The sequence below is a fragment of the Gobius niger genome, assembly GCF_951799975.1.
Source record: "Gobius niger genome assembly, chromosome: 8".
Classification (NCBI taxonomy): Eukaryota; Metazoa; Chordata; class Actinopteri; order Gobiiformes; family Gobiidae; genus Gobius; species Gobius niger.
In genome coordinates, this window is record NC_136859.1 from 11,112,093 (window position 1) to 11,124,983 (window position 12,891).

The 12,891-nt window shown below is 42.0% G+C and overlaps 1 protein-coding gene and 1 long non-coding RNA gene across 2 annotated transcripts; both read right to left on the bottom strand.

The window, feature by feature from the left end:
- Positions 1-4,522: 4,522 nt before the first annotated feature.
- tnfrsf1a (tumor necrosis factor receptor superfamily, member 1a) lies at positions 4,523-11,403 on the bottom strand (the record flags this gene model as incomplete). The annotated part of the gene is made up of 9 exons (XM_079561642.1): positions 4,523-4,997; positions 5,088-5,205; positions 5,293-5,462; positions 5,567-5,601; positions 7,003-7,074; positions 9,212-9,290; positions 9,361-9,516; positions 10,970-11,095; positions 11,331-11,403. Coding segments are annotated over 9 exons (1,134 nt in total), but the record flags the coding sequence as incomplete, so codon positions are not given.
- Positions 11,404-11,405: 2 nt separating this feature from the next.
- LOC306966594 lies at positions 11,406-12,891 on the bottom strand. Its single transcript, XR_013793120.1, has 3 exons — positions 12,710-12,891; positions 12,043-12,141; positions 11,406-11,421 (listed from the first exon to the last, which is right to left on the bottom strand). It is a non-coding gene; the product is annotated as an uncharacterized lncRNA (long non-coding RNA).

Consider the following 12,891-nt stretch of genomic DNA (forward strand, 5'->3'; position numbering starts at 1 on the left):
CGAGAACAACCTGATCCTGCGGCAAATCACTGCGCATGGGAGGAGCCGCTTCCCTCTGGTAATGTGTCGCGGGTAAATGCTTAAAAGTGCGAGTGGTGCTGACAGATTCCGTCCATTTCCCTGCGGTGTCAATCAGGGTGATGTTGCTTACTCAGAGTCAACAGGAAGAGAGTGAGGGGAGGGGGGGGGGGGGGGGCACTGGGAATGGGGATGGGGGTGCTTCCCTTTAGGCAAATACTGCTGCTGAAGTGGTTGTTTGCAGATTGAGTAAGTTTTCCCCCTTATTTGAGTCTGTCTCGAGTCTGGGGCAAGTTTTTCCCCCACACTTTAATTAAGAACAAAACATGTACATCAATCTTATTTCAACACGTGACAAAAAAGTGAGGAAAGAGCGATGAAACAGGTGACAAAAAAGCAACAAAAACGTGACAAAACAGGCGACAAAAAGAGCAGAAAACACACAACAAAAATGTGACAGAAAAGCACCAAAGATGTGACAAAAATCTTAGATCAGTTTTGTGGGTCTTAGCTTTCAAATGAGGCGTTACACTGGCCAATAGGCTGCAAGCTTCAGTCGAGAAGTATTTCGATTTGGGTAAAGCCAAACTGGAGAAAATGTTAAAGCGGGTTAAGAGGTTAAATATTATTATATATATTATAAATATATAATTTCATCTAATGTGAGCAATGGGATCTTGTTTTCTGTATTTAAGAGTAAAAACTTTGCCCCGTGGACAGATTTCATGAGAATAATTACTCAAACAGGGGTAAATTTACTTCTCTCTCTCTATGGAGACAGGAGCTGGAAGTATCCATGGTAATGTCAGAAAAAGTTGCCCATCTAAAAGGAAAATCCACACTTACCTGTTCATCCAGCTGTGTCCCACAGTCTGAATATTGTTCTTATGGCTTCCTTGACCCCTCTCTCAAACCACCACCTCTACATCTGGTGGGCGTGGTCACTACCTGGATGACTGAGAAACTACATTGTTTTAACAACATACTAAAGAACATAAACTTCATATGAAACAAAAAACAGGTATATGGCCTTTAACCTTTAACCCCGCCTTAAGTGAGTGCATTTTCTCCAGTTTCGCATTACCCAAATGTAAAAGCTTCTTGAAAAAAGATTTTTTTGTAGGTCTTAGCTTTCAAATGAGCCGTTACACAGGCCTTTATGCTGTAACATTTTAGATTTAGGTAAAGCTGAACTGGAGAAAATGCACTCACTTAAGGCGGGGTTAAAGGTTAAAGGCCATATACCTGTATTTTGTTTCATATGAAATTTGTGTTCTTTAGCATAATAATAATAATGATAATAATGCATATATAGCGCTTTTCTGGACACTCAAAGACGCTTTACATTGCATTATTCATTCACTCCATACCCAGTGGTGGTAAGCTACTATTGTAGCCACAGCTGCCCTGGGGTAGACTGACGGAAGCGAGGCAACCAGTCTGCGCCATCAGCCCCTCTGACCACCACCAACCACTCACTCACTCACACACCTCATTCGCTAGGCTTCCTGGCGAATGAGATACTAAACTCCCATCCAAGTACCGACCAGGCCCTTCCCTGCTTAGCTTCCAAGGTCTGACGGGATTGGGCAGAGCAAAGGCGTTATGACCACATGTTAAAACAATGTAGCTTCTCAGTCATCCAGGTAGTGACCACGCCCACCAGATGTAGAGGGTTCAAGGAAGCCATATATGAGAGAACCATAAGCCCGGCCATCAACAGACGAGGGGGGGGCACTTAGGTTCCAGCTGTCCTGGAACAGATCGATCCGGAGGATGCCCCGGACACGGCCTGGACCCGGGCCATGTCCGGGCCCCCGCCAGTGACGTCATCTGTCATCACTGGGTATTCACCATCCACACCCACCACATCTACATCTGGTGGGTGTGGTCACCACGACAACAGCTCTGAGGGAACTGTCTGGATGGACAGCAAAACTGCCAGCTCTTTTTTAAAGTACGTCCAGTTGTGCTGATTCACCCTGTTTTTCAGTTTAGTTTGTTGTAGAAGCAAAAACATGTGCAATGTGCATCTAATTATAAAACGTATTGTTTGTGAACTTGCAGACTAGTTTTTGACAGTGGATCTGAAATGATATGGCTTTAGAACCCACCATCATCCTATTAACATATCCTATATCTTATAACAAGCCACGACCCAGATAAGTATTTACTATAATGCAAAATGCTGTAATTTCCTCACAAATTATTGTTAGATAAGCTTTTAAATATGAAAATGATCAACACAACTTGATAACAGTCACTTTTAAAGACTCAGGTAGAGTTTGCTCACTGGGAAAGGCTCACTACCCACTGATAATAGGCGCCCACTTTCATTGTTTGTATAAAAAAAAGTTTAAGACTTTAACAAGACTTTTTTGCCTTGTTGTTCCGGTCTCTACTAAGTAATGCAGGCCTATTGTGCACCAGTGTTATTTGAAACCCAGCAAGACAAATAATGGACCAAGAGAGGATTATTTACTCCAGGTGTGAGAAAAGCTTAAGAGCCAATTGTTGCCATCGTCAGGAGTATTTGGGACACATGTCAATAAGGAAGCTAACTCAGACAGATGAGGAAACGAGTCCCAACAATCATTAGCAAAGTAATCATCTTTGGGAATGTGGTTTTTCTGGAAGGATTTTGACGCACAGAAAATCATAAACTCATTAAACCTGTCGTCATGTGACCTCTCTCCACGGCAACAAGGAAGAGATTTATCAAGTCCAGACCAGGGACCAAATGGTTGTCTTAGTGAGTAGGATACTTCCAGGAAACTAGGAGTAAACCCTTGATAAACAAAAGAGGTGAAGCGAGGAGAAAACTGAAGGCTTCATTAATGACAAGGTTAAAGAAAGCGATGATAAAATACTTTTATTTTACAAAAACAGAATCACAAAATATAAAATTGATCTTTGCTGCTTGAATACATGCCTCGGTGTAAAAAATAATTGCACATGACGGTTGCTTAACACTGTACATAGAAGTAATCATAAAAATAGTTTGCATTTGAGTGTGTCAATGAGTGAATCACTCAGAGAATAGCATGCCGAGACTGGCCTGGAAGTTCTTGGCAGAGGCAGAGACTAGGTGTGTCCTGTTTTCGTCTGCCTTAATGCTCAGATGATGGGGCTCTAAGGAATGCGTTTTAGGACGTGGAACTCCTGAGAGGGCCGCTTTAGGGCATTAAAGAGGCAAGCTTATTGTTTAGATTCCATCAAAAGTCTTCTTTCTGAGGGGTGATACGTTCCTCTGATAGGTTCAAGTCGCCTGGCACTCACTCAGAGCGGGACAGACGCTGACCAATGGGAGGGGTGGGTGGGGAAAATGACTGCAAGGTGTCTGTGTTTGAGAATAGAGCTGCATTAAAGTGAAAAAGATCTCTCCAGTCAGGCAGATCGTCGCGGAGTCATATCATAATTCCATATATTATAGCCATATCCCACACCAATACATTGCACATACAAATACATTTATCTTGGATGCAAAAGCATAATCCACATCTTTTGTAAAGCACCATCTATTGCAGAGTGTTACGTTCACATCTTCAAAGTTGAAAGTTTGATCAGTGTAGATGTCTTTCTCCTGAGCCATCTCTCAGTAGTTTGGTCCCTTCACAGCGAGAGGTAGGACTCGTGGCAGAAATGAATTGCTGGTTGTGCACAACAATAGTTTCTTATTGAGAAAGCAATACTTGGCTTAACGAAGCAAATAACAAACAAACAAAAAAAACAAAGTCTGCCTGATTCTTCCTGCTTCCTCTTCAAAGACTAAAGGCATCAAGGAAGTAACAGGAAGAGTTTTTATGCGACAAATATTTCAGGATCCTGCGAAGCCTCCCCGACAAGCCCTGGTCATTCAAATAATAAAAATAATAATAATGACAATTTATTTGGTATTTTTACTGCGCTCAATGGGAAAAAGTCCTTTCTGGGCTCTAGAGGATCTTCTGCTGCAGTACCGCAGTGTGGCCACTAGTCAAAATGGTGACAGGGCACAGAATCTATTCAAGACATTTGTGATGATTCCACTTTTGTCCATATTTACTGTATAGAACAGGGGTCCTGAATAAAAATTAACTGGGGAACTCCTTTTAACTTTTTGAATCAAATAAAATAATAATGACTGTGAAAGAATGCTAGAGAATGCTTGATTCCTGAAAAGTTGAATGCCTATGTAAAATGACACAATGTTGCCACTGCAGTGTTGTTTCTCCTGTTAGCTCAGTACAACACACTGAGCCCTGCTTAGTCCTGGTTTAGTCCAGCTTCAGACCTAATTTGTTTAGAAAACAATCAGGAAACAGCGGCACTAACAGTTGCATATTTAATACGATAATTACGGTCTTCTCGCTTATAAAACTTGATGTATTTCAGTCATTCTTCAGCCATTGAAAAAATAAAAAGTGTCATGTCTTGGAGCCGAGGGCGATGCTTCTCCTTCTGTTCATCTGGGCTGTGGTTCGAGAGAAACAGAAGGACCACACGGCCACTCGACTGAGGGGATTTACAGTCGGGTCCAAAGTTAGGATCCCAGGTCCGGGTGAGTTTACGCATGGGTCCGGATCAGGACCGCGGTCTGGTATGTTAAAAACATAAAATGCCAATGCCCCAGTAGCAAAACGTTATATAAAATGCCTTTGACGATATTTCTCCTGCATAAATGTGTTGAAAGCTTCACAGAATGTGATACTGCGTCTCCAGCTCCTGCGCGGTTTGCTCCAGGTGCATGAGTCTCAGTTTGTCCAGCAGTTGATGCAGCAGGGGCAGGTGAAGGACTCCGCCCTGCCCTCCTCCCCGTTGGCCCATGTGGCTGCCCTGCTCCGCCCAGGCCCGGAGCATCTGATAGTGGGCCTCTCTCGACGAGCGGTGGTCCAGTTCAGCTCGCTCGATCACGGTGTCGCTGACGCCCAGACATCGCACCAACTGCTTCACCTGCAGCACCGGCACCAAGTCTAAGAGCGTGTAAATCACATCTGGGACTGCAAAAATACAAAATACAAACATTAATCATTCATCACATTGATTTCAGGAGATTTATTAATAGTTCTTTTGTATTTGTAAACCCGTACTCTTTATTTCCAAAGGGATACAGTCGGGCAGGTTGGATGGCTCTTGGCTGATCACATTATGAAGAGGAGCAGAGTGGAGGGTGTCGCCTGAAGGGTCCTCAAAATGAATTTTAAGCGCCTGTAAAACGACAGATAAACAACAAAATTGATTGTTTAATTTGTTTTCATACTCTTGTTAACGGACATGAGAATAAAACTATCAAACCTCGTATTGTGGAGACTCTACAGATCCTTGTGAGGACAGCAGTTGTCTCTCGGTCTGTCGTTTAGTAACAAAGTGAGTAACGACGATGACCAGCACCAGGGTCAGCACGACTCCAACAACTGCTCCAGCAATCACATTGGTGAGGAGGGGAAGTGTGTCTGCTGCATCTTCTGCAAAGAAGTCAGTTCATTATTTTTTGTTTATTAGAACTTTTAATTTATTTATTTCAGTATCTGTTTTTAGTAGCAGGATAAATCATAGCTCTATCAGAAACCTATGCAGACACAGGGAGAACATGCAAAGTCCAGACTGAAAGACCAGATTGTGACGTCATCATCTGTATGTGTATTATTTAAAATAAATATGTTTGGCACAGCGGAGAAAGCTCAACTGCAGCAAACTTGACCAATGAATGAACAAATTGTAATCTGTAAATGAAAAAAAGAAATGTCCTGCTAAAACTACAACACATTTGAGGAACTTTTAGAGAGATTTTACGGAGATTTTGACACAGTGTTTAATGAGTAGAATCCATGGGACTTAAGATTATTATGAGTTAGTCCAGGATGTAAACTCATAGCGAGTTTCTGTTTAGCACTTTAGCCTTTTTCCCTGTAATAATGTTTTAAGCTTTTAAATAAACGCAACTTTCTGCTGTTGCTCCAAATCCGACATGTCTCTGTCTTCCTTCGGTGAGTGTTTCTGTCAAACTGATTGTGATGTTCATTGTAAACTTTTAGCGTGTCCTCGATACTCTCTGGGAGACGCTCGAATGCCCCGTTAGCGTGTTGACATTCCTTTGCAAGCTAACATTTTGGTTACATCAGGCTGTTCATGGATTTCAAAAATCCAGCTTCCCCTGAAAAGCCTTGACCCTGCACGGTCAGGACTTGTGAGTTAGATTCTCCAGGCCGAGGCGTCCCAGCTCCTCAGGCACAGTCAGGACCAGAGGTAGACCTGGGGCAACACTCAGTAAAGCTTTTCCTGAGACCTCAACAGTTACGGTAGGCTTAGGGCTAGAATGACTTTCTACAAATCATGCATCTCCAAATCTCAAAGCATACTGACAGGAGAGCTGACAGCCTATATGCCAGCAAGGTACTTAATTTGAAAGCCAAGACCGATCTAGCTTGTAAAAAATATTTGTAAGATCTGTTTGAGTAAAACACAAACCTAATGATAACCCAAACCTCAAGGAACAGGCTAACATGATAATCCACCACGTTTCTGATGCAAAACATTGTCCATGGACTAACATGAACAAAAACAATATAAAAATTGGAGAAAATAGCCATGGAAAAACTTAGCTGCCAAGTCAAATACCTAAGTGCTGTGTCCAAACACTTTTATGTGAGGGATAACTCCAGTATTGTGTAAATGTAAAATACTGGCATTCACAGTGAATTTATAACATTTCATCCTGAACTCTATTCAAACCTCATGTCTGGCTAACTTTCTGCTGTCAAAGCAAAGCATGACAACGAAGTTTATTGTGTAAAAAATGACGCAGAGGAGGAGGAGACCGGAATAGTTTGACGTTAGAGTTAATGTAAAAAGTAATGTGTTTTCAGCTCACACAGCAGATTAGAAGAGTACTCAAACATAGATAGATGAATCACTACACAACCGTAGTTTGTTCAGTAACAAACAACTTTTCATAATATGGTTAAAAACAGATCTGGTTTAATATCCTCACTTTAAAGCGTGTGCATTGTGTGCTTTGATTTACCTTTGTGAATGGGGCGCGGGCAGTCTCTTGAACACTCGGCTTCGTCGGTACAGCTGTAGAAAGGAGAGGGAAATGTTCACATCATGGAGAAGGAAGCAGAACAATGTGTGAGGAAGAGATAAACAGAAGTGCAGCGACGAGGTGAAACTTTGACATACAACACAGCAACAGGGATTTTTATGTAGTTTTACGAGATCCTGAATTCTGAATATTCATCATGTTTTTGTGAGCATTTGGAAACCCCTGGTAAATACATAATACGATCGCTAACACAGACGAGTCTAAACCACTGAGTACATTTACATGCCACCAAAATTCGGGTTAATTTTATTTTATTGACCTTTATTTAACCAAGATAGTCCCACTGAGATTAAGAATCTCTTTTTCAGGGGAGTCCTGGCCCCAGAGGGGAATCTATTGTACACGTTTTTAGTGGTGGGGAAACCTACGCAGACACGGGGAGAACATGCAAACTCCACACAGAAAGGCCCGGTCCAGGTGGGAATCGAACCCGGGACCTTCTAGCTGTGAAGCTAGAGCGCTAACCGCTGCGCTACCGTGCCGCCCAAGGTTAAAGTCGATGTTTCTGAACCATTTGGAATAACCCGTTTACATAAGCAGACAGAGTTACTCCTGTTTACATGGTATTTGAAATCAACTGGGATATCCCGATCCAAACAGGGACATGCGGAGAACATCATCACAGAAAATGCTCTCAATGCTTTCTACAGTCAATAATCATGTCTTTCACCACACTAAGTAATCGGTTTAATCCTCGCTCCAAAAGTGTGGCGCTGTGCTGCCGCTTTTTCCTTTAGTTTATTGGCAGGTGCACACTTTCTATACCGAGTATGTCTCGGGATGCTAGTTCTGGGTTTCATACATATATATAATGATATGTTTAGCTCTGTTTTTTAAATGTGTTTATTTGTTTTAATCTATTGAACAGATATGTAATTACAGTGAGAATAAAAGTTCAACAGAATAAAGTATGCAAACATGCTTCTTATTCTTGTATTTCATCGGGGTAATGGTTCAGGTCTCTCAAGGTTCAGTTCACGGTGCACGTGTGATATAAATAGCAAATAAGTTTTGAAATGAAATAACCTAATGTTCATTATTAGGCAGGATTTATTCATCCATCCATTTTCTTCCGCTTTTTCCGGGGCCGGGTCGCAGGGGCAGCAGTCTCAGCAGTCTCAGCAGAGACTTCCCGGTCCACACACACCTCCTCCAGCTGTTCTTGGGGGACCCCGAGGCGACACCAGGCCAGCTCGGAGACATAGTCCCACCAGTGTGTCCTGGGCCTTCCACGAGGCCTTGTCCCACTAGGACATGTCTGGACCACCTCCCGCGGGAGGCGACCAGGAGGCATCCGGAACAGATGCCCGAGCCACCTCAGCTGCTCCTTTCGACGTGAAGGAGCAGCGACTCTACTCCGAGCTCCTCCCGGGTAACTGAGCTCCTCACCCGATCTCGAAAGGTGCGCCCAGCCACCCTGCGAAGGAAACTCATTTCGGCCGCTTCTATCAGCGATCTTGTCCTTTAAAGTATTCATAATTTAAGAAATAAATGGACAATGCTTTTTGATTTTTCAGAGCCGCTTTAGAATAAAATCATGTCCCTTGGGCCCACATAAAATAAAAAAAAAATAAAAAAAGGTAGATCAATAAAGCAGCAGAGTGAAAAGTTTAAGTTTCGCTTTAAGTGATGATGACACACATGTGGCTGCTTGTAAACGTGGTCACAGTTAAACTCAAACGGACAATCAGTAGGTAGCACAGCTTTAAGAGTTGGGCCCGTCATCTCACAGGCTGAACATATTCATGGTCGGACCAATAACAATAATCACTTTTTGCTTTGTGAATGGTTAATAAATGATAGATTCCCAACACTTTATAAATGATTAATAGTGTAGTTAGTATAAAGTGTTTCCAAGGTCTAGATTTCCTCGTCGAATCATGTCACTTCGGACTAATTGGGCCATATAAAGCCAGTATCATAAAATGCGCAGACAATTTTTGCTTCTCTTTGTCTTAAGTCTACGCTGCTTGTTGTAACTTCTCTTTTTGCTGACACCAGTGGAAAGAAACTGGAACTATTAAGCTTTCAAACCCACTTCCTCATTGACGATTTAAAATTAACCTGCACTAAAGCAAACAGAGGGAACATGACTAAAAGGCTTCCTACTTGGAGCAGGGCAGACACTTGTTCTTCACTCTGTAGTAGTCTTTTTTGCATGTGCATTCAGTGTCACCCTCTGGAGTACCTGAAACACACAGAGACAAGTTATAGACCAGAGTAAAACCTTTGAAATGTGTTGCTGTTTATAGGCTTACATTTCTTGACTTCTTTTTCATTGTCGCCACACGTTGAACACACCAGGCACTCGAATGTAACGGAGTCAATGACGGACTTGTAGTAGCCGTTCATACAGCGACAGACTCTGTTCTTACTCTTGGTACATGGTGATTCTTCGATTTCAAAAAGACTTGCTGCGGATAAGAAAAGTTCACTATTAATGTGGTAGCAACTTTGAGAAAAACAAGGTGAGTGCTGATGATCACGGGGTCAGGCCAATGTGCTACTGTTCATTACTGTACAGGCGCTCGTCATATTAGGGCTGAACGATATGGACCACATTTCATTTCACCAAGCATTTTCCAGAAAAATAAAAACAAAACACAAAAGGGTACAGTTTCATTGATGGAAATCTATATCGTTTATAATTTGCTTTTTCAATTTGAATGTTTTGAATGTTCCCCTCCTGGAACCACCACCTTATTGTGGTGGAGGGGTCTGAGCACCCGAATGATCCTGGGAGCTCTGTTGTCGGGGGCTTCGTGCCCCCGGTAGGGTCTGCCATGGCAAACAGGTCCCAGGTGACGGGTCAGACAAAGAGCAGTTCAGAAGCCCCTCATGAGAGACCAACAGGCCCGGTTTGAACCGTGAGGCTGTCCTTCTGTGGACCCACCACCTGCAGGAGGAGCCATAGGGGCTGGTGCAATGTGATTTGGGCAGCCCCACGACCCAGAAACGGACAAGTGGAAGAAAATGGATGGATGGATGTTTTGAATGTTCATATCTCAATATCAATACGATAACGATATATCTTTCAGCCGTACGTCATATAATTAGAATATCACAAAAAAGTGCATTTACTTCTGTTATTCAACTTAAACTGTGAAACTAATATAGGATAGACTCAAAAAGTTTTGTTTTCCCTGTAGTGATATTTTTTGCCGATCTCAGACTGTTCTACATGTTTTAATTAGTACGCTAGAGACTCATTACATGCAAAGTGAGATTTGTATAACCTTTATTTGATTTCATTTTGATTATTATGGCTCACAGCTTGTAAAAACCCCAAATTAAAAATCTCAGAAAATTTGAATATTTAAAAGATGGACTGTGAGCCATAATCATCAAAATTATAACAAACAAAGGCTTGACATATGTCACTTTGCATGTAATGAGTCTATGTCATATATTAGTTTCACATTTTAAGTTCAATAACAGAAGTAAATGCACTTTTTCATGATATTCTAATTATATGACGAGCATCTGTATATGAGCAAGACACATCACCTGCCTTTCCTACAGCATTAAAGTGAGTGAGGCGCAACCAATAGAAATAAGCCTATGGCATCAGTCCATGCATCTATGTTCATTCACGAATCAATCAATCAATTAATCTTTATTTATATAGTGCTCACCCACGTCCTCCCACAAATACAAACACATTGTCGCATTCACACTCTCCCCACCACCTCCCCAGAGACACACCACACAAGCCCCACACACACAGAATGGCCTTTTATATCTGACATATCATTATTTTTTTTATTATTTTTTTAGCAGTTACACTACAATATTTCTCATAACTTTTATTTGATAAGAGTATATATTTTTTCAACTCTAGATGACTAATATTTGATAAAGCCGTACCTTTGCAGCGTTTGCAGGTGAAGCAGTTGCGAAAGTAGTTTATCTGGTCGATGTATTGTCCAGCTGGGCAACGCGTGCAGTTTGTCGTTAGGCCGGGAGCAGGGCAATTTCCTACTAGCTTAAAACCTGAGGAAAAACAACCAGGAAGACAAAATGAAGTGATCAAGATTTATCACCAGAACAAATCCCAAAGGCAACAGTTCAAGCACAATGTCCACTGCGGAGCGGAAAACATTACATCCTGTTGGCCTAATGCTCCTACTATGTATAACAACACTTAAATGCACATTGTGAATCTTGATTTCTAATATGTCTAATTTGTTAATGACTAGTTTGTGTGAAAAGAAGTCCTCATACAAACCTGGATGGCATCTGTCACAGCATATTTGATCCGATGTCAGAAACTGGTTGTCCTGACAGGTCGGCCCCTCTGCCTCAGGGATGGACAAGGACTGGAACGGAGAGATCAAGGTCAGACAGTGACAGTGTGCAGGTGGAGGCGCACACTCAGAAAACGAAAGCCTTCATTGTAAAAAAAAAAATCATTTGCTTCATGAATAAATGACTGAAGTAGTAGAAGGTATTAAGTGAGTAGTGAGTCTATTCTGTAAACATACAGCAATGGGTCTTTTACATAGAGTGGGATGGGAGTATTGTTATTTCCAAACATCATTACTAAAACAGTAGGTTACTAAATTCGTTTGTGCATAATAGTCATTTTTTGTTTAATCAATTAGTTTTAGTGTAATTATATAATGCATGTAAATAGGTTCTGAAGTGTGAAGCGTTCAAGTCATAGGGAAATCCGTATTAGAACTGGGACACAATTAGAGCTATGGAAATTCATCCTCTTTGTCACGTCCTGTACCCGTGTCCGAGAAGGAAGTGAAATAATAAACATCACAAGAATGTCAGACGAGGAAAACGAGGAGATCTTAAATGCAGTTGTGTTATTAGCTTTGTCTAACCTGTCATTTGCACTTTAAAGTAAACATTTCTTGTGCAAACGTAGCTGAGTTCTGAACACCAAGACCTTTTCTGTCTTATATTAAAGGTCAGTATTTATTTCTCACCAAAAGAGGCACTATTGTGAGAAACAGTGCTATAAATGTGAGCTGATGTCTTCGGGTCCCTGCAGGCTCCATGGTCTCCTTCAATCCATCAGAAACAACCTGCAAAACATTGATTGAAAAGAAATGGGTGGAGGACAGATGACTAAAGGCTGACTAAACAATGCCTTTTATTCCAGTGGTCCAAAACGATGACTCTTTACAACTGGTACTAATTAAAACACACGGAACAGTCAAAATCGACAAAAAAAATATCACTTCAGGGAAAACATAACTTTTTCAGTACACATTATGATTATTTGAATACACCAACAATAACAAAGATGAATGGAACTTCATTTCCAAAATATTTGCCCCCCCCCCCCCCCCCCCCCCCCCCCTCCGCCCCGAGAGCCATTGCATTCCGCTGCTGCGCCACCGCTTCACCTTTTACCTACTCTGCGTAACGCTACAGTAATAAGACCTCTATGGCCTAATCAGAGATCAACGTTTGTACTGTTATAACTTTGAATAACAAATGAACGGCTAATCCGTGAATAAACATTTTACTAACTTTGCATCGGTTTCGTTTTTGGCAGTACACCACAGAACGCCCACTCCACACAACCCATGTCTGATATGAATCTGCCGTTCCCACAATGACACGCAGTGACACTTTACCGTCACTTACCTAAGTTTTGGCGACGACACAGTCGGCTGCACACTTCGACCTGGATCATATGGCTTCAAATCATCTCAATTTCGCTCAAAAAGGGCTGAAGTTGAACTTGGTGAACGCAGAGCCACAGCGACAGTGCCCCTCTCGACAGAGAGCGCGGGGCGGGCCAAACGGGAAACAGCCGCGTCACGAGG